The following is a 20,983-nucleotide window of genomic DNA, read 5'->3' on the forward strand; positions in this document are numbered from 1 at the left end:
CCCCTTTAAGAGCAAATCGATTAAATATATATATAAATCTGACCACTTCTCACCACTTGCATTGTAAGCGTCCTCGGCTGGGCCACCTTTGAATCCCACCTGGATTCCTGCAGAACCCTCCTCCCAGTCTCCCCGCTTTCACTCCTCTACCGTCCCATCTCAGCCAGCAGCCAGAACAATCCTAAAAATGAGTCAAGTCATGTCATCTATTTGTCCCAAAGCCTCTACTTGTTCCACATCTCACTCTTGGGGACTTCCACCAGGTTTTCTCTTTGCCTGGAATCCTCTTCCCTCATACTCTGGCATGGCTAAGTCTGTCAGTGAATTCAAGTCTTTGCTCAGATGTCAACCTCTCATAAGAGCTCAGATGAAACTGTAGCGCCATCTTAATCCACCTACCCTGCTCTATATTTTTGTCATGCCGGTTACAATCTCTTTCACATGGTAGTTATTTCCTATTATGTTTATTGTTTATTTTTTAATCACGCCCCCTACTAGAACATAAACTCCACAAGAACAGGAATTTTATCTGTCACTGAGAACATCCCAAATATTAGAAGAGTGCCTAGTAACCAGCATCAGACGCCCAGTATTTTTTGAGTGAATGAATGATTGAATGTGACAAATATTTCCTTCATATTCCTTGGTCATTTCACACTCAGTCTATACAAAATTCCATGTATTCTGCCAAAATTACATTTTCCATCCTCCAAGTCAGATGGCTAAGGGTCGGTCTTCTCCAACTCCCCCTTACCCTTATTCTGCCCATCTCCTCTGCCCACACGGTGCAATCTGTCACCAAGTCCTGCTTCTTAATCCCTCCTCTCTCTACTGCCTCCCCACGCCCACTCTTAACTACCTGGTTAACAATCCCTGTTAACCAGGTAATTAATTACCTAGTTGGAATGTATTGTATCTTTCATCTTTGTTGGTGTCTCCGCAGTCTCCCACACATTTCCAAGCCTCCAGCCTGTCCCCATTTGACTCCTCCCTCACATGACAGCCAGAGCAATCTAAACCCAAGCTTGTCTCTTTCCTACTTAAAATCTTTCCATGACTCTCCATTGCATTTGGAATCCTGTGCACACTGCACGATATGGTTTATAAGCATATCCATAATCTGCCCCTTCTTCTCCCAAACCATGTCTGACTCCTTGAAAGTTATCCAGATAGATGCGTTCTGTCTTCCAGACCCTCCTTTGCACGTGTTTTGTCTTTGGCCTGAAATACCCTTCTCCAGTTGCTAGAACTGGAGAACACACACCGTAAAACAGAATTCAAGTTTCAAGACTTAGATAAGAAAGGACCTTCTGCCCTGCTTCCATTCCCTTAGTACCTGTCGCTTGTTATGGAATCACTGGCTTATTTACCAGTCTCCCCACTAAGTTGTAATCTCCAAAGCAGAAGTTTTCCTTCACCTCTGAATGTCTGGTGCAAAGCACGATACAAGGTATATAGGCATCACCGTATAAATGTTAAATTATCATGTAAAGAGCTGTAGAAATTGTCTAATACTTTTCCTCTTGCCCCCCTCTGTAAGATGGCAATCTTGGGTTGTGGAATGCCTTTCAAAGTAGAAACAGCATGGATATTTAGAGTCGTATATACCTGGGTTAGAGGTCTGACTTTGGTGATTTGCTGTAGTGAGGGAGAAGCGAACACAGACTTTGGAGCCAATAGGGTTGAAATCCCAAATCTAACCTTTTCTAACTGGTTGACCTTGGGCAAGTTTCTTAATATCTTTCTGCCTCTGAATAGATATGAGTTTTATAGCAATTCCTGTATCATAAACTCATTTCAACAATTTATTTTTATTTTATCAACCAACTTAAGATTGCTTATTTTTCCAATGAGGTCTCTTCCAATGTATCCATAAAACAGGAGACAGATGTATTCAGGGAGTCATTCTTGCCTTTTCTTTTTTCCCATCAGGATGACATGTGCTAAGGAATATATCGTAGCTACTCAAAGACCTCCCATTGGTTACAGTACAGAGGTCAGCTTAGGTATCTGCTCTTCCTCCCTTTCTCCCTTTGTTCTCAGGCCCAAGAGTTTTCCTGCCCTACCCACCCTATCTGGGGGAGATGTGAGGTAGAGGGTGATTTTATAAGGTACACATTAAAAGAAAAGTAGAAGCTTTGGTTCCTTAATTGAGCATTTCTCACTCGTAATTATGGAGGAATTATGACCTATGGTGTAAGGAAAAGAAGCAAGGTTACACCACTCTGTTTTTTCCTCCCCTGGCCCTCCCACGGATGCTCTCATGGGTAGACCATTGATCCTCAAGGAAAAGTTGGCTTCAAGGTCAAATTGCATTAAAAGCTTCTCCAAAATAAATAAATTAAATTAAAAAAAATCTTCCCCAAGAACCAACTGAGGAGCAAAATGGCAAGAAATGAGGAATTGGCCTCCCTAGGGGACCAGATAAAGGAACCACTTCTTTGAGCCAAATAAAAGCAGGCTAAGATTTAGAGAGAATCTATTCCTCTTCCCGAAGATGCAAGAGAATATGGGTTGTACTTTTTGCCTCCCTGGCACGTTTGTTCCCAGAGAAAAAAGCAGGAGGCAGTGTCCTGACTGAGCTCACCCTTGACACAGAAAGGAGTGGGTAGGGAGGGGAAGGCAAGTCTCCGTTCAATTCCAAAGCTTTGGGTCCACTCATTTTCATTCTGCTATCACCACTAGATACTTTAGTCCTTCATTTTCCTCTAGAATGTAGGTTAGGACCACAAGGTGAATGTGTAAAGCTCTCACCTTAGATCTGGGGTATTTTTGCTGTAGAAAATTAGAAGTGACTGAGGCACTTCACTATGCTGAGGTCCAAATCAGAGTACGAATGGCAAGGAACACAAGTTATTTTGTGTGGGCATGAGGCCTTCGGGAATGCCCTTGCTCCCTATTCTTTGGGGATTTTGATTTTGCACCAATGGAAAATGAAGGGGCTGACAGTCTGAAAGATCTTCTCCCAACAGAGCCCTGGGGTGGTGGAGAGGGCATCCCAAAGCCAAGGCTGCTGCCTGCCTTAACTGATCCAGTGACAGGGGTGCTCTGAGCAAAGGGGGTCATGGAGGGGTCCCCAAACATAGTTTTTCTTGCAGAAATGCTGGCCTTCCCCAAGGCAAAATGTGTGCCCTGGCTGGTCCGACCCTGGTTGTTTGGGCCGCAGCCTGTTCCCAAGGGTGTGATGCTGCTAGTGGTCCCACTTGGCTCTGCTCCAGTGCTGAATGCTCCAGGGTTGGAGCTCATGTCTGGGGCAGTGACGCCCATCCAAGTCTCCTCACAGTCTATAGGGGTCACCAATCCCCCAAAGTCAAAAGGTCGTGGGGCTGTACTGCCAAACACTGAGCCACAAGCCCCACTCCGGTGGGTTGGGGTGACAACTCCCAAACCGTTCGTATTAGCTTGACTGGAGTGCTGCCAAAGGCCGGCCGGAAGCTGGCGGGGATGTGAAAGGTGGAGGCTGATGGTGCCAAACCCCCAAAGGCTGACTGCGTGGTACCGCTGAAGGATGGCTGGGCTGGAGTCGGTGTTGGGATTGAGGAGCCACTGGTGAGCTTCCAAAAATGAAAGAGCTACTGAAGCTTGGGCCAAGGGCTGGTTGGGGGACTTCTTGCTTCTGCACATATGCAGCCCCAAACGCAGGTTGGGGAGTGGCTCCCAGGGATAGTGGGAAAGGTGGCCTTGAGCTTGACTCCAAGGGAATTGTGAATGCTGCGGTCGAACTGGAGATCCTGGATGACAATGCAGGCTGGTTGGTGGTTACTAGGGCTGACGTTGCCAGAGGGCTACCCACAGCGCTACAATTGGCAGTGCTCCTGGTAGGGGATATCTGGACAGCACTGGGAAGAACCTGGCTAAAGATGGTGACTGTGTGCACAGTAGGAACGGTTGGACGCTGGCATAGTGGGAAAGTGAAGACTGCAGCTGGGGAGAAGCTGGCCCTGAAGGCACAGGCAGCCCTGAGAGGGAAAGGCGGGCAAGTGGAAGGGATGGAGCAAGTGTTGCCCATGGTACTGGTAACATTCACTACACCAAGATCCAAAGGTGGCTTAAAAGAGCCTTTGGATGTGCTGGCTGGGGTGGTGGACACGACTACAGAGGTAGCCTTGACCAGGCCATGGAAGAGACGGGTAGAAGCAGGAGTAGGTGGAGGAGAGGTCTGCTTGAAAGAGAAAGGAGCTCTCACGGGCATAGTTTTAAGTGGTCTTAGGCTGCCAAAGATAGCCTTGAAGGTGGGAGTTGAGATACCCGGAGGTGTAAGATGCTGTAAGATGCTGCAGCTGTGCTTGAAATTCTGGAATATGAGGAGCCTCCTATCTCACTATTGGCTGGGAGCCCCAAAATGGGCTTTGACAAGCGTTCAGCAGAAGTTGCAACAGGAGGTGCAGATGCAGGAAGATGAGGACCTGGGCTGCTCATCAATCCAAACAAAGTGCTTTGCATAGTGGGTGCTGCAGGGATAATGGCAGGTGAGTCTCAGGGTATGGCAGCCTGAGACGTTGAAGGTGGCCACGTGGTGTCAGTGACTGGTGATGTGGGAAAACAAGGGTCAGAAGGATGAAAGTAGTTGTGGGTTTTGAGTCTGAAGAGGTGCCTGAAAGGGGCTCTGACTGTGAGCACCCACGTGGGGCCAGCAGGCTCGCTGTCTTCAGAGGCGAGTGGGCCACACTGATTGCCTCTCCGGTAGGTTGTGGGAAGGCCAGTGGACTTGGAGACTTCTGCATTTTATGTAAGCTTTCCAGCGGAGGATCAGCGCCCTGGGACAGGGAAGGCTGAAGAGCAGACCAAGTGTCAGGGACAGAGTCTGTGGTGACCTCAGCCGTATCCTCTCTGGCTTTGTTGCTCCGTTGGAGTCCAGCTTTCTTCCCTAAGGCCAGGTCTTCAGGGACTGCATAACCAAGCTGAGGAGGTGGAGTCAGGGACAGCAGGCTGCCAGGGCTTGATAGAAGCAGGGGAATCTGATTTTGCTGCCCAGAGCTGCCAGAGGTTTCTCGGGACTCATCTGATACCGGTGGGACTGGAGAGTGAGACGGATGGCCATGTTCTTTCCTTGTTATTGGCCACTCTGGTATCTGGAGTGATGTACTGGGAATACTTCTCTTCCAAGGCTCAGAGAAATCTCTAGAAGAGCTGTAAGAGCTTGTAATAGCATTTCTTTGGGAGCTAAGGGGGCCACCTGTGTGTGTGCTGGCCAAGGAGTCCACGGAGGAGCAGCTGGGCCTGTTATTCAAGCTGTGATCCGAGCCCCAGCAGTCGAGGCTTCTCTGCAGAGGCCCAGGCCTGGGCACAAAAGAAGTGAGGACTCCATTTTTCGTCAGAGGCTTAAACGCAGATGGTCTGGTCTCTGGAATCCTTCTCCTACTGTCCAAGCTCTCATGGAACAGTCGTTCTTCCCACCTCACTTTCCCCTTCTTGCACTCTCTGAGGGCCCTCAGCACTGTCTCCTTCGCACATGGGTCTGGGGGCTTCTCAGAAGGTGAGACCCCTGCAGTGTTCGTTTCCTCTGCTGGGGCAGTGGAGGGGGGCGCTGTCCGCTCACGAGGAGCGAGCCTGGTGGTCACCGGGCTCCAGATTGCCCTGGGGTGCCGAAGAGACCGGATACTCCGCTTGAAGTAACTTTCCCACCCGTCTGAGGGAAGAGGCCCCATGATGGAGCTCCGGGACCTGTTCATGGGAAAGCGCCTCCAAGCCTCGTTGACCACCCACGCGTTGGGACTGGTAGGATCCCCGTTCGGCAGCCTCCTCGCAGGTCTGTGCCGAGGGGCAGGGTGGGCACGATGGACGTGCTGAACCCGGGGGACCTGATGAAGGGGCTGAGCTGGCCGGCCGTTCAAGGGCCTCTCCGACAAGTCTGTGCGCCCCTCTGCTGGGGACGACGGCGAGAGTCCCAGCTTGCCCACGTAAGTGTCCATGTGGAGCAGTGAGGCGGAGTCGGTGACTCTGACTTCGGGTTTGGGCTCCCGAGGTTTCTGACGCCTGCTGACTCAGCCGCAGTCGAAGTGTTCCGGTGACGGTTGGGATCCCTGCGCGAGGAGAGTGAAAGGGTCTCGGGGCGCTCCTCACCCTCCAGGTCCTGCATCCGAAAGTGAGCGGCCGGTGGAAACAGAGGACACGCGGGACCTCGGCAGCCCCCGTAGCCTGCTCTGCTAGTTTGAGGCCTAAGCTGGCCGCTCTGGCCTCTCTTCTCTCCTCCCCGGGTTGCAGCGCGCGGCACGAGGAGTGGGATTGGAGAGGAAGCGCGCGGCCGGAGTCCCAGAGCTAGAGTCGAGCAGGCGCCGGGTCTCCAGACTCCGGCTCCCGGCCCCGGCATCGATCCCTCCGCCCGCCCGTCCGCCCGTCCCCCGGAGTCGGAGTAGGGAGGGCAGTCCGAGCCCCTCAGCGTGAGTCGGTGGAGGTTGGGGGCGGGGGGCGGGGCGCTGGCGGGAGCGCGGGACCGGAGACCCGGGCGCGTGGACCTGGGCAGCCCAGACGGCGTTCGTGGCGCCAGCAGCAGGGAATAACGGAGGCCGGGTTTGCTGCTTGGGGATTCCCGCCCTTCTTCCGTTCCTTTGCCCTTTCCTTTCTGCAGCCAGTAGGTGTCAGTCATTTGCCTCCGGGATGACAAGCTCCGGACGCAGCCACCATGCAGGGTCGCCTCCCCGAGGCTGAATGTGTGTCGCCCTCAGATTGTTCGCACTTTGAGTATGCAGGTACGATGGCACCGTGGCGGGGTCTCGAGGCTCCGGAGGGGGCCAAAGGGATTTCTTGTCTACCGACCGAGAACCTGAGCGCCTCCGCAGGCACCCGGCTTTGTCCCTCGCTCAGCAACCCCCCTGCCCCCCCGCCCCGGCCACCCTCTCCAATGGCGATCCTCACCTAGCCCAGTGGGGTCGGAGCTCCAGGAGGGGAGCAAAGAAGTGGGAGATTTTTTTTTTTTTTTTTTCCACACACACACACTGTATTTTATTTTTACAAGAGATAGATAGACTGACACCAAGCATTGTACATGGATGACCACAACAAAAGCAACAATGATTGCAATTACCAAACATGAAACACACTTATACTATGTCATAACATTGACATTCAGTCCAGTAATCCTCCACTGTAACAGCTCCTTTACTTTGCAGAGAAAATTGATTTGTATATTCTTTTCCTCTGAGTCCTTGTGGGATTTTTTTTTTTTTAATTCAGACAGAAAGTCACAAAAATTATACTCATCCTCATCAGTTCACTCAGTCCCATGTAATTAATTTCTTTTTTTTCATCTTGATCTTTTGTTAGCACTTTTATGAGTTCATCAGTTTTTCATTAGAGTTCTGAAAATGCTTATTCATTCAGTTCAGCAGTACAGTCAGTTACCAGAAACCTGTACTTGTCAGAGTCTTTTCCATGAATTTCTTGAAGATGAAACTCTTTTATAGGAACATATTTGCAAAATCATCAGAGTACACCCAGAACTGTCTGTAAATGACAAAAGACTTAAAAATGACCATGGTTAAAGATTTGATGAAAGTTCATAATAATGCAGTTGACAAGAAAATTAGTTATTTCTGAGATATACATTTTAAAGTAATAACTAGGATTATTACTTATAACATTATACCAGAACATATAAGATTTTTAGACGTTTCCTGTAATGTCTGAAACATTTATATTAACATATTTCCATACATATTTCCATACAAATACAAATATAAGATTTTTAGAAATTTCATGTAATGAGAAGTGGGAGATTTAATTTGCGGCTGAATATTCAGGCTAAGCCAGAGTGAACTAGGGCACTAACATTCTGAGAAATTCAAAAACGAATAACGTTTTAAGATTTCTAATACCATTCCTTCCAATAACGATAAAAATGACACGGATTGAATACGATTCTTTCAAGAAAGGTCATTTTTTTTTTTAAGAAAGGTCATTTTAAGGTTGTTAAGTTAAGGAACTCGGAGAACGAGTTCCATTCAAAACCCACACTGTCCAAAAATGGGTCCAGACATATCCCACTTCATCGATCTCTTTCTCCTTGAATTTGTATTTCCACAGAATTTTCCTCAATATAATGTATGTTTAAGCTTAAAGTCTTTATTCGATCGTCCTACTATACTAGTCTGCACCAAATAGAGGTACAGACACTGAAATCTGAAATTTTGATATGTGACGGAACCACAAATCTGTTATAATTAATTCTTTTGGTTTCATTTATATTTGCATTTACTAATAGAATGCAATCAATCAAAACATCGTAAGGACATAATAAATTTGAAAGGCCCTTTACTGGAAGTTGTAACAGAAGTAAATATGGAATGTATCACCTCTTTCTCCAAGAGGTCGCATACAATATATTGATATAAGACCACCTCCACTGAAGGAATATTTCCATTGCTCCTCTACTGGACACCAGGGATGGAAGGAAGTTTACAATTCGGGGCAGTGTGTCCCTTCAGACAGGTAGAAGAGTTTTGGAACTGCCTAGTGAGAGAATGGTGGGATTTCAAAGTAAGGTGGGAAGCAAGAAGCCCAACTAGAGGATTCTCAAACTCGTGAATGTTAACTGGTTGAACATGGAAGAGGTAGAAATTGATTCGGTTTTTGTGCGTGCTTGTAGCCTAGTTAGAGTAAAGTTGAGCAAGGGACGGAAAAAGCTCTGTAGCAGAGGATGGTTTCGACCCATCGACCTCTGGGTTATGGGCCCAGCACGCTTCCGCTGCGCCACTCTGCTTCACCTCGGAAAGCTGCCACTGTTCTTCCCTTCGATGATTATGTCACCGTTTCTGCGCTGAACATTTTTTTCGATTTCCTTTCTTTCTGATGGTTTTCGTCGCCTCTCTCTCTCTCGAGGCACGTAAGAGATCAGCTCTTCCGCAACCAGATGACCTCGGGTCATCACCTTCGGGTCTGCAATTTTCCAACCTGCCCAAGAGTGCCCAAGCTCGTCATTGAACCCCCTCGCCAGCACCCCTCCCCACTCCCTGGAGCCGCTAGCCTCTCGGAGCGGAGGAAGAGCCCGCGGAGCAAAACTCTGGGTGGACCCTTCTCGGGGAGAAGATCGGAGGTCGTGGAGCCAACTCTGCTGCCGCCGGAAAGGAAACGTGTTAACCATCTCCTCTGTTACCCGTCGAAAAATCTTAGATAACACTTTGAGTAAAAGAGAGGCATTTTGTTTGCTCGCAAGGGCGCAAGATTTTCAGGACGGTGAGCCTGAAATAGAGTTAACCCAATTTGCTTCTCAAATTATTACACGGGGGTCACAATTTCGATTGTATCTCGTTTGGGGCCGTTTGGACTAAACACAGTTTTTAAAAGATAGGACCTTCCTTTTCTCGAGGCTTATATTAGAAAGCAGAGCCTTTGGGAAGTTCCTGGACACAGCTCTCATTTGCAGCTGCCTCTGCGATGACGCTAGAAGGGGCCGGTCTGGAAGGTTGTAAATCTTTTCTCTTTAGTACTGGAAGCTTTTGGAGAGTGAGCGTAGAGTGTTCCTTCAGTCACATGGCTAGGCCGAGGCTTGTATGCTAGTGTGTTTTTGTTTGTTTTTTCTCCTTGTACTCCATGTCCCCGTCCACAATAAAACTTAAGGAGCGATGGTGGAGTGGCGAGCTTAGCAGCTCGCACCAGCAGAGGACCCTCCTCGGGTCCCAGCCACGCGCACTGCCCTACCTGAGCCCAGCTATGCAGCTACCCCAGCCAAGGAAAGCGAAACTCGATTATTCCTTTGGGGCCCTTACCCCGACCCCCCACCCCGAGATCTTTGTCATCTCAGGGAGATGCTGCCATCTTCAAATTGTACCCTCTCAAGAAAGTCTTTTTTCAAAACTTTTCTGACTGCAACTCAGTGTCGAAATACATTTTAAGTCACAACTCAATATAATATGCAAACAAATGTATGTATATATATATATATATACATTTATACATATGAGAGATTTATATATATAAATGAGAAAGATAACTATCTGAATCTATCTCTATCAATAATCTATACCAATATCGATATAGCTATAGATAGATGATAGATATTTGGAGAGTCAGAGAGTCCAAACTCTACCAAACAGTATTTTACTGCATGGGTTTATTCTGATATTTCCTATTTCTATTCCTATATCTTCTATTTCATTTATTAAAATACCATTCATGACCTTTTTTTACATTGATTTTACACCCATTCACTTCTGAGTGATTTCAAAAACACTGTCACTTATATAATGGTATTCGAAATGTCTCTTCCTTTTAGAGTCAGATAAGGAAGATGTGAAAGACAGTGACCGTTCCACAGTGGTCAAAGAATTAAGGAAATGGTTCTAATGCCACCAGCATTTTTTTGGTATCAAACAGGACACAGTGTTAACTCTCCCAGAGACTACACTCCACATGCCCCTATCTGTGATTATTCCTGCAGTTAGTGAAGGGAAATCACACTTATTCTAAACAGTCCTCTCTGATTAGGGTTTTGTTTTGTTTTTTTTCCCACCTCTATTTCACAGTTGTGATGTGGATTCTTTTTCTCCTCTTCTGCTGAAGGATTCTTGCCTGTGTGACTAAGTAGGTATTTGCCCTCACCTCTTAGAGAATATTTTGCTTTATTTCTCTATTTTACCATGTCCAACATATTGTTCTGATGCTGTTTCCTCTGTGTAGAGAATTCTTACCTCAGATATCTATAAGATTTACTCCCTGGCTTCCTTCAAGCTTTTGTTCAAATGTTGGGATCAATGGATCCAAAGGTTTTGGACAAATGCGGTCTGCCCTCCATTTTCCATGACTACTTCAAACGATTTGTCTATGAAGTTCCCCTAACATTTCTTCTAGGATGAATAATTCTCACCTTCCTTTGCTGTGTTGTCACAGTACACTGGTTGCAGTGTTACCCCATTCATTTAACATTTACTCTTGCTAGCTGTGGTTTATGGCTCTCTAGAATCAGTTAGATGTTTGTATACTGGAAATTTCAACCTTAAAGTATTTGGGATCATTTGAGATACTTGGAGACATGACTCACCACACTTCAGCCCCACACCGAGAAGAAAAAAAAAATAATAATAATAAGAGGGTTAAAAACCTTCCTTCAATCTTTTAATAATATTTTAAAATAAGAAATTCCTGTTATTGATGTCTGAGGGTGATGACATCTACTGGATGAGTTGATCTGTCCAGCTAATTGTTCAGTGGCTGTTCTGAAGTAGATTTTATCTGGTAGGTATTAATAAATGATAAAAGATCCTCAACATTGTGACAATTCCCACAAGTCAATCCACATGCATTTCTCCACACCTCTGGTCTCTAATCTTCAAAGCTTACTCTTTTCAGATTCCTGACCTTCCAGCCAACCATTCCCTTTTGCCTAGGATTCCGTATACAGCTTTATCTTAGGCCACTTCTCTCTCCAGGTAAAGGGGATCATCAAATGAACCATCCAAAGCTCTAACCACTGGGAGGATTTCTTTTCACCACTATCTTGCAGGGTTACTTCTGAGTGGGAGATTGTGTCACAGCAGTTCATTTAAAGCTCACAGCACCATACAGAACTCACCTATCTATGAACCAAGTGATTTGATTACCAAGGGCTCTTCTACCTAATTCCCCACATAATGGTTCTTAACTTCTCTGATATGTCAGACTGGACATTTCCACGGACATTTCATTAGTCAAACCAAGTCACATGGCCAAGTTCATGAAGAAGAGGAAGTGTTTATATTATATAATAAATGTATTATTTCAATGAAATAATCATAAATAATTATAAATTCACATGAAGTAATTATACTTATAGCTATAAATTCACATGAAGTTGCAAAGATAATGTATCAAGGTGGCATGTATCAATAGTTCATTTTTTTTACTTTTGAGTAGTAATCCATAGTATAGATGGACCACAGCTTTTTTAACCTATTCACCTATTAAGGAACATTTTGGTTGTTTTCAGGTTTGAACTATTACAAATAAAGCTCCTATAAATAATAATGCACAGGGTTTTGTGTGGATATAAGTTTTCATTGTTCTGGGATCAATGCCTAGGAGTGGAATTGCTGAGTTGTATGGTAAGTGTGTGTTTAGTTCTTTAAGAAACTGACAAACTACTTTTCAGAGTGGCTACACCATTCTACATTCCTATGAGCAATGTATAACAGATCCAGTTTCTCTGTATTCTTACCAACCTTTGGCAGTTGTTACCATTTGTTATTTTATCTCTTACAATAGGTGTGTAATGATATCTCACCATGGTCTTAATATATATTTCCTAAATGACTAGTGATATTGAACATCTTTTCATGTATTTATTTCCCATTTGTATATCCTCTTTGGTGAAATATCTTTTCATGTTTCTTGCCCATTTTTGATTTGGATTGAGTGTTGTTAATGTGGAGTTTTGAGAGGTCTTTGTATATTCTAGATACATCTTAGCCAGATATGTGATTTGCAAATATTTTCTCCCAGTCTGTAGTTTGCTTTTTTTATTTTCTTAACAGAGTCCTTTGCAGAGCAAAAGTTTTTAATTTTGATGAAATCCAGTTAGTCAAATTTGGCTTTTATGGATTGTGTGTTTGGTGTTATGTCTAGGAATTCTCCACCAAGCCCCAGGTCCCCCAAATTTTCTTATATTTTTTCTAAAAGTTTTAGAGTTTTATATTTTATTTTAAATCTATGAACCATTTTCAGTTACTTTTTAAATAAAGTGTGAGGTTTAGGCTGCAGTTGGCTTCTTTTGCCTATGGATTGCTCCACCCCAATCTTGTGAAAAGACTTTTCTTCCTCTACTGAATTGCTTCTGCACTTCTGTAAAAAATAATTTAGATGTACTTGCATGTGGTGCTTTCTGGATTCTCTATACTCTTTCATCGAAATATATCTCTCCCTCTGCCAAAAATGTACACTCTTTTTTACTGTGGCTGTATAATAAGTCTTGAAATAATAAGAATGTTTTCTTCCACTTTATTCCTGTTTCTCAGAATCATTCTAGTTATTCTAACTCATTTGTCTTCCTATATAAATTTTAGAATAGTCATGTCTATAGCTACAAAAATATCTTACCTGGATCTTGATAGGAATTATGTTAAATTATGTTAAACCTCTATATCATTTTCAGGAGAGTTGACATCTTAGCTATGTTGAGTTTTATAATCCCAGAATCTCTCTGCACTTATTTAGGTCTTTGATTTATTTCATCAGAATTTTATAGTTTTGTTCTTTCCAGCATGTACATGTTCACATGTCTGGATAGATTTTCATCTAAGTGTTCCTTTCCTTTTTTAAAAAAAGTACTGTCTTTTAATTCTGGGGTCCACATGTTTATTGTTAGTATATAAAAATACAATTGATTTTTCTATTTTGATCTCCTATTCTGTGACTTTGCTGGACATAATTATTAGTTCCAGGAGGATTTTTGTTTGTTTGTTTGTTTTTAGATTACTTAGGATTTTCTATGAAGACCATCACATAATCTTCAAATGGCATGGGAAGTACAATCCTTCCACAGAGAGGGAGGGGGGAAATGTATATTTCTAAAGAGAAATACAATCCACTGAGCAAGAAATTGCACCATCAACACACAACAGGACAAAATTGCAGAAACGTACGGTAAAGTATGCCAATATTTCTGGGTAGGGTGAGCATTTCACCTAAAGATCATACTGCAGTATTTGTGAAATAACTCCCTACCATTTGGGTTTATCATTAGAATGTGACATTTCCATGGTTTAGTGGAGGGCTTTCCCATCTGCCAAGTAGCTCAGTTGTGAGAGTGAATAACTGAAAATCTAAAGGTCCTGACCCAGAGAATACTTTACCCAACAAATATAGTTTCCAGTTCCTTTTCTAAAACACCCTAGTCTAGAGGGATAGCTTTCTTATATTTCATGGGCTATAAGGGTTTTGTACTGTGTTCCTCAGGAAGTCTCTATTATTAAAAACTGCTAAAATCATCTTTTGTTTGGAACAGAATATCAAATTTCAACCACTAGTTAAGGCTGAAGGTAACTGACTTCTTGGCATTTTCTCACTGTAGGTACTGACTTCTTGGCATTTTCTCACTGTAGGTAGATAAAACTCATCAAAGTTTAACCCAAATTTTCTTGGGAGAAAAGCTTGAGCACCACTGACCCATGGAAACACAGGTCTATAACGCCTGGACAGGGACTTGAACCCTGGACCCTCAGATTAAAAGTCTGATGCTCTACCGACTGAGCTACCCAGGCTCCAGAGGTAGCTCTTTATTCGGTCTCCTTTGTACACTTCAATTGCTTTGGGGGCATTCTTAACCACCATCACAATTTTGATAAATTCGATATTCCCCCTCACATTTTTTTTTCAGTGGACATGTAACATTTTTCTTCGTAAGGTTCAATTTTTCTGAAGGATAGAGTAACTTATATCAAAGGAATTTTAAAACTATAGTAATTTAATACTTACCAACATCTCTTGAGAAAGAGAGAGAAGAGAAAGCCCTTGTTAAACTTCTGTGAAAGATTTTCCTTTGATCTTTTATTTCCTTGAATTCGTGATTGCCATCCCGTGTCTCTCATAAAATTTTATTCCAATACAACATCTTTATATATTTAGTATCTTCTTGATTTTCCTACCATGCTTCTCTGTACCAAATACAGGTATAAACATTGAAGTCTGATGTTTTTCTTTTGAACCCAAATCTGTATTAAAAATACTTCTTGTGGATTGTGCTATATCTGCATCTACTTGCACATAATTAATCAAAGCATAATAAACAGATAATAATTTAAAGACCCTTTAATGGAGGACATAATGGAAATAAATGTGGAATTTGTCCTCCTCCCTCCTCCATGAAATCGTGTACAAGACTACGTCTACTGAAGGATTCAGTTCTTCCCATTGTTCCCGTGATGGGAATCCGGGAGGAGAGCATATTTACAGCCCGGGTCACTGTGCCACAGCCAAATGTGTCTTAATTTATCAGAAATGTCTTAATTTATCAAGCAGAAGGGCGAGATTTTTCCATGAAAGGTGAGAACGTGGGACTTACGTGCCACACTTCTATGGCAGGCTGATCCTCTGAGAGGCGACTTTTGAAAGGTAAATACCGTAGGAAAGGTGAAATATGTAAGATCTAGAAGTAGATTTAGTTCAACTGTTTGAATACAGCTTAACGATGGAGTTGCTATAAAACTTGCAGCCAAGGTTGGTTCCGATGCATCGATCTCTGTGTTTCCTGTCCAACACGCTTCAGCTGGTCCATTCTGCTTATAAACGGATGTTCCCTCGTCGATATTCAACTCCGTTATCACAACTGGGTTTTCAAACACAAGAATGGCTTCTTTTCTTTCCTTCTTTCCCCCATCTTTTTCTTCCTCCCCCCTAGCTCAGCTCACTGCTCCCTTTACTCGGCCTCTTTTCGGTCCCCTTGAGAACCACAGGGTTCCAGCAGCGCCCCCAGGTCTGCTCGTTTCCAATCCGCCAAATATTCAGTCTCTGAACCCGCTTCTTCAGAAGCTTGTCTGGGCTCACAGGAGGAGCTGCAGGGGGAACCGAGGAGGGGGCGGCGGGGCAAAGCCTTGAGGAAAACCCTCGCTTGAGAAGAACCTGTCAAAAATTTCAAGAGGTTTTTCTTTGCCTGCAAGGGAGCCAGATTTTCAGAATTCCATTTCCGATTGGATAACGTTTGGATCCGTTCTGACAGAGGACAGGAGTTCCTGTGTCTGAAAACAGGATTTTCGTTTTCGGAGTTGGTCTCGGAATAGGGCTTTTGGAAGTCTCTGCACATCAAGGCTCCTGTTGTTCGCGGCTGCCTCTGCGTGCTACCTTCCAGAAATTGCACTGCTAGATGCCGAATAAGAACTTCACTCCACACAGAAGTAACTAGAAGCCACTAAAATATTGCTCACCAAATCCAAATCTTAAATCTCTCTAATTTAACTTCCCTCCAAATGTCTATAGTCCTTCCTCCAGCAGGAGGGTGAATGTGACAGAGAAGTTGGAGTGGAAAGGGGCAGGGCAATTCCCGACTGTTTCGTGTCCTCTCTTGCTTGTGGACGTCGAGGTTGCATTTCCCCTGGAATTCCTTCTCCCTTTCCCATTTGCCAGTTCCTACTTGTCCTTTGGATCTCAGTTCAGACATTACCCACTACCTCTTCCCCGAAGCTTTTGCTGACTCCTCAAGACTTGTTTAGAAACTCCTAGAATACACCCAGGATTCCTGAAGTTATTTCAATCTTATTAATAGTCCTATTTACATGTTGTATTATAACTATCTCTTGTATGAATCTTACATTTGCACGCTCAGGGCTCAGTCCTTAAATACCACGTATATGCAAATGTCTTTCCATCTTGGACTGCTCCTTCAAACTCCAAATTCACATACGCAGCTGCCTTCTCGACAAGTATTTTATACTTAACATTGCCAAAGACTGAATTACTAATCTTCCCCCCAAACATTCTCCTCCCCAATCTTCCCCCATCTCAGTAAACAACTACTCCATCTGTGCAGTTATCTGTGAATCTTTGCTTTTGCTCAGATCTTACATCTCATCTAACAGCTCCACCTTCAAAATATATCCATAATTCAACCAGTTTTTACTATTTCCTTTACTATCATACAAGAAGGCCTATCAATCTCTTGCCTAATTTAAAAAAAATCTTTAGTTTATATTAGAGTATAGTTGATTTACAATGTGTTAGTTTCAGGTATACAGCAAAGTGGTTCAGTTATACATATACATATATCTATTCTTCTTTCAGATTATTTTCCCACATAGGTTATTACAGCATATTGAGTAGAGATCCCTGTGCTATACAGTAGGTCCTTGTTGAATATTTATTTTATATATAGTAGTGTGTATATGTTAATCCCAACCTCCTCCCCTCTCCTTTTTTTTCCTTTAACACAATTTTACATTAATTTTTGTTTCCTTTCTACAAAACCATTTTAAAGGCATTTTACTGATTGAGCACCTCAGGTTTTATGTGAAGTTGCTCCTGTCGTGAATAAAGAGGGAGTTCTTTATTCTGGAATTTTGCTTCTGTCTTTTCCTCCAGGCCAGTTCTACCTGGCAACAAGATACAATTTGAGGTGAAGTCCAAACAGTCCTCATTTCACTTAAGAAAGAACAGAGTCTTAGCCTGCCCTGTGACCAATAGTGGTTGTGACCATAGCTGGCCATTGGGAACATTTCCAGTATGTAGATCCGCAGGTGTTTCTCGGGTCCGTCACTTCAATTTTTGCAGTAGGCCCGTCACTGGTCCCCTGGTTTCTAGAAACCTTGCCCCTTTCCTGTCTATTCTACACACAGAAGTAGTGCAAAATTCCCCAAGGGTTTGAAACTCTCCAAGAGTTTCCCTCCTGTTCAGTAAAGAAACTGAAGTGTTTCTAGTGGCCTGCAAGAGCCCTCCCCTCCTCCCCTCCACCCTCCTCTCTAGTTCCTTGCTCTTCCTCAACAAGTCAGACATACTTCTGCCTCAGTCCTTTGCACAGACTGCTTCCTCTGCCTGGAAACACCCTTTCCCAAATACGTGCCTAACTCATTTCCTCATATCCTTCAGGTCTGCTCAGATATCACTTTCTCAGTGCAGGCTTACCTGTTCAACATATTTAAAATTACAAGACATTAAAAAGAAAAAAAAAGCCATCCCTATTATCTTTTTGCTATATTTTTTAATTCATACTTATCACCATCTACTGCACTATACATTTTACTTATTCATTGGTCTGCATTTCCCATTACAATGCAAACTCCATGAGGATAGAGTTTTGCCCATTTTGTTTGCATGTTTAGTCCCAGTATCTCGAGGAGTACATGTTAAATAGCAGCTACTCATTAACAATTTGTTGAATACATGTTGAATGAATGGTCTACCAGGGTACAATAAATTAGTTTTTCCACAGGTGGATATACAAGCAAATTTCAAAAGTTTAACCTTGAAAGGGGACAGGAATGGTCTGTTCATAGGTAAAGGTTCTGAATTCCATTTATATAGCTCCCTGTTGTGGGTGTGTGTACAAACCTGACTGAGTTGCTAACCGTGGGTCTTCTGTTTAATTATGTGACCCACCATTGCTAGTCAGTGCTTGTGCAAGGACTTAAAGCTTGACCCTGCAGTTAGGACTAAGCACCTAAGACTTCTAATCCCATCTGGAGAGGTGCAGATGTTCATCTGTGTAATCACTAGTTGTTCCACTTTCTAAACCTTCAACTGTCCAGGAATAAACCCTGACTCCTGAGCTACTGGAGCTAAGGCTGGATGAAGATAATACATGAGGCTCCGAGGGAGTGGGAATCTGTTCTAAAGAGGACACATTTTCCTATAAGGCTTCTGAATAGTGCTTTTAAGAAATTGTATTTATTTGGTTGTTTTGTATTTTGAAAAAGTAATATAGAGTTCAAAAATTTATAAATAGTTATACAGTTAAAAGTTTCCTTCCCATCCCTGTTACTCACCTACATGGTTCCTTCTCTTTTCTCCACCATCCACAGGTTTCTACTATTATTAATTTGTTACTTAACCTTCTGGAGTTTCTTTGTCCACTTGCATGTAAATATATAGATTCATATGTTCTGGGTCTTGCTTTTGATACCTCACAATATATTTTGGAAAACGTTATGCATTGATAACATAGAAAGCTTCCTTGTTTGTCTTTGCTTAGTTTTACACTTTGTTGCAAAACAAACATACAGAGAAGTAAATAAAACCTTATTTCTACAACTTAACAATTAATTACAAATTGAACACCCATTTAACCATTACTCAGGAGCAAAAAAAAAAAAAAAAAAAAAAGAGCATTGCTGCACTCCAGAAGCCCTCAGTATGTCCCTTCCACTCACCCTGCCTTCCACACTCTTCTTATCCCCCCAGAAAACCACAATCCTGACTTTTATGGTAACCATTTTTTACATTCTTAATACATTTTACCATCTACACATACATCCCTAAACAATATACCATAATTTTGTGGTTTTTAAATTTATATAAGTATAATCATACTAAATGTTTCCTTTGTGTCTTCTTTTCACAAAATTATGCTTGTAAGATTCATCCATAGTTTTGTGTATAGCTCTGATCTGTTCATTGTCAACTGTTGAATAGTATTCAACATTATTTATCCAATTTACTGTAAAGGGTCATTCAGGTTGTTTCCAGTTCTTGGCTATACACACAATACTACTATGAACATTCTTATACAGATCTCCTTTTGCACATATTTCCTTTGGGTATATGTCTAGGATAATAGGGTATGTATATCTTCAACTTACTAGATAGAGTCTAACTGTTTTCTAAAGTAGTTGTATCAGTTTAGACAATAGTGGTGATGAAAGTTCTTATTATGTCACATCCTTGCCAAATAGTACTTCTTGTCATATTAATTTTAGTAATTCTGGTGGAAGATCAGTAGTATTTAATTATAGGATAACTTGCATTTTCCTAATTTCTAATAAAGTTGGTTGCTGTAGTTTTAAAAATATATATTTCCACAAATTCTTTGGCACTCCTCTTATCAAAAGGTGGAATCTGATTGCCTTCTCCTTGACTATGGGCTGGGCTTAGTGACTCGCTTCTAAGAAAGAATGAAGCCGAGGTGACGCTGTTTGACGTCTCAAGCTAAATAAAAGACAAACATCTTCTGCCTGGCTCACTCTCTCAAGAAGTCATAGACTTCATAGAGTCATGGACTCATAGAAGTTCTTTATACCATATTTTCATGCTAGTCCTTTTCATTATTTATATTGGAAATATCTTCTCCCATTCTGTGTTTCATTATTTTATAGTTTTTTTTGATAAACAGAGTTCTTCATTTCACTTAAATTTATCAAATTTCCCCTTATGTTTAGTGCTGTTGTGTCTTATTCCTTTAGAAACCTTCTCCTATCCCAAAGTATAAATATAAGTGTCTCTTACAAAAAGGTAACTTCTATAATCCAAAACCACACTATTTGTTGTTCAAACTGTTCCAGGTTTGGTCATTGGGAGCTCTTTCCCTGTTATAAAGAGACGATTGTCAAAGCTGTTTCTTTTTTAGTGTTGATATTAATATATTTTTTTCACACGTCATATAAAAGATCTTGTTTCATCTTTCGCTGAACTAGTTAAGACCCAAGTGTGGAAGTGTAGAAAGTGTGGATGGTTTCCCAGCTTTTTTTTGGACGAAAATAATCCAATAGGGTCAGTTTCTTTGCAAGAACCAGTTACCCAGTGGAAAAATAATATGCTCAAAACGGCTCTATTTCCCTTGCTGGGTCACTCACTGCTAACCTTTCTCCCTGCAGATGGGAGTCAAAACAGGACTTCAACCTTGGGGCACATCAAAGATGTGTGTTGAGATTCTTTAGAGTTCTCAGCGAGAGGTTTGTCTTCTAGACATTAATTGTGACATCGTAGTGGACCTGAAACTGGCAGAACTCTCATCTGTGTGTAAGTGTAAGAAAGTGGTCTATCTTACACAGCTTGGCCCCTACGGGGATCGAACCCGGGACCTTGGCGTTATTAGCACCACGCTCTAACCAACTGAGCTAACCGGCCACTAGACATCAAAGGTATTCCTCCTTAGATAATTAAATGAAAACGAAATAAAACGGTTTCTTCAAATTCTTCTGGGGCTGGGGAAAAGGGAACATAAAGAACCAAAATAACCCAAAATTAACATTAAAAATAAAATCACATTCTTCCTATTTCACTCTCCCCTATCGTGAGTTAGGAAAAAGAAAAAGAGAAAAACTTAACATTTGGCCTGAATGTACTCTACTTCTTGGGGGCCTCTCTCAAACTGACAGTTCTGACCCCAAACGATCAGAGCCCCGGAGTGAGGTGTCCTTCCTCCTACTCAGGGAAGCCCGGGGGCCAACGAGAAGATGCTCCAAGCCAGATTTGGCGGCGGGCGGATCACGGAACTGACCACGGAGCGGCCACGGAGCGGCCACGGAGCAGGGCTCCGAGGGCTCGGCCCCTGCGCGCGCCTCTTGCGGATGTACTTCGCTCCTGGAGACCCATTCGGACAGCTCCCAGGACATGAGACCTGCGAACTTGCACTCTCTTGCCGCCGGCCTCGGCC

At 43.0% G+C, this 20,983-nt stretch overlaps 1 protein-coding gene, 1 long non-coding RNA gene and 3 other non-coding genes across 5 annotated transcripts; 1 reads left to right on the forward strand and 4 right to left on the reverse strand.

Annotated features, from left to right (window-relative positions):
- Nucleotides 1–2,853: 2,853 nt before the first annotated feature.
- Nucleotides 2,854–5,912, reverse strand: LOC102998069 (POM121-like protein 2). Its single transcript, XM_007198528.3, is given in 5 exon segments — nucleotides 2,854–3,407; nucleotides 3,410–3,541; nucleotides 3,544–4,260; nucleotides 4,263–4,550; nucleotides 4,553–5,912. Coding segments are annotated over 5 exon segments (3,051 nt in total).
- Nucleotides 5,913–5,994: 82 nt separating this feature from the next.
- Nucleotides 5,995–9,844, forward strand: LOC130709009 (uncharacterized). The gene is made up of 4 exons (XR_009009418.1): nucleotides 5,995–6,085; nucleotides 6,205–6,380; nucleotides 6,569–6,689; nucleotides 8,818–9,844. It is a non-coding gene; the product is annotated as an uncharacterized LOC130709009 (long non-coding RNA).
- Nucleotides 8,627–8,698, reverse strand: TRNAM-CAU (transfer RNA methionine (anticodon CAU)). The gene has a single exon. It is a non-coding gene; the product is annotated as a tRNA-Met (tRNA).
- A 4,251-nt stretch (nucleotides 9,845–14,095) lies between the features above and the next one.
- Nucleotides 14,096–14,168, reverse strand: TRNAK-UUU (transfer RNA lysine (anticodon UUU)). Its single transcript has one exon. It is a non-coding gene; the product is annotated as a tRNA-Lys (tRNA).
- A 6,212-nt stretch (nucleotides 14,169–20,380) lies between these two features.
- On the reverse strand, nucleotides 20,381–20,454 carry TRNAI-AAU (transfer RNA isoleucine (anticodon AAU)). Its single transcript has one exon. It is a non-coding gene; the product is annotated as a tRNA-Ile (tRNA).
- Nucleotides 20,455–20,983: the final 529 nt, after the last annotated feature.

The sequence above is a fragment of the Balaenoptera acutorostrata genome, chromosome 10 (genome assembly GCF_949987535.1).
Source record: "Balaenoptera acutorostrata chromosome 10, mBalAcu1.1, whole genome shotgun sequence".
NCBI lineage: Eukaryota > Metazoa > Chordata > Mammalia > Artiodactyla > Balaenopteridae > Balaenoptera > Balaenoptera acutorostrata.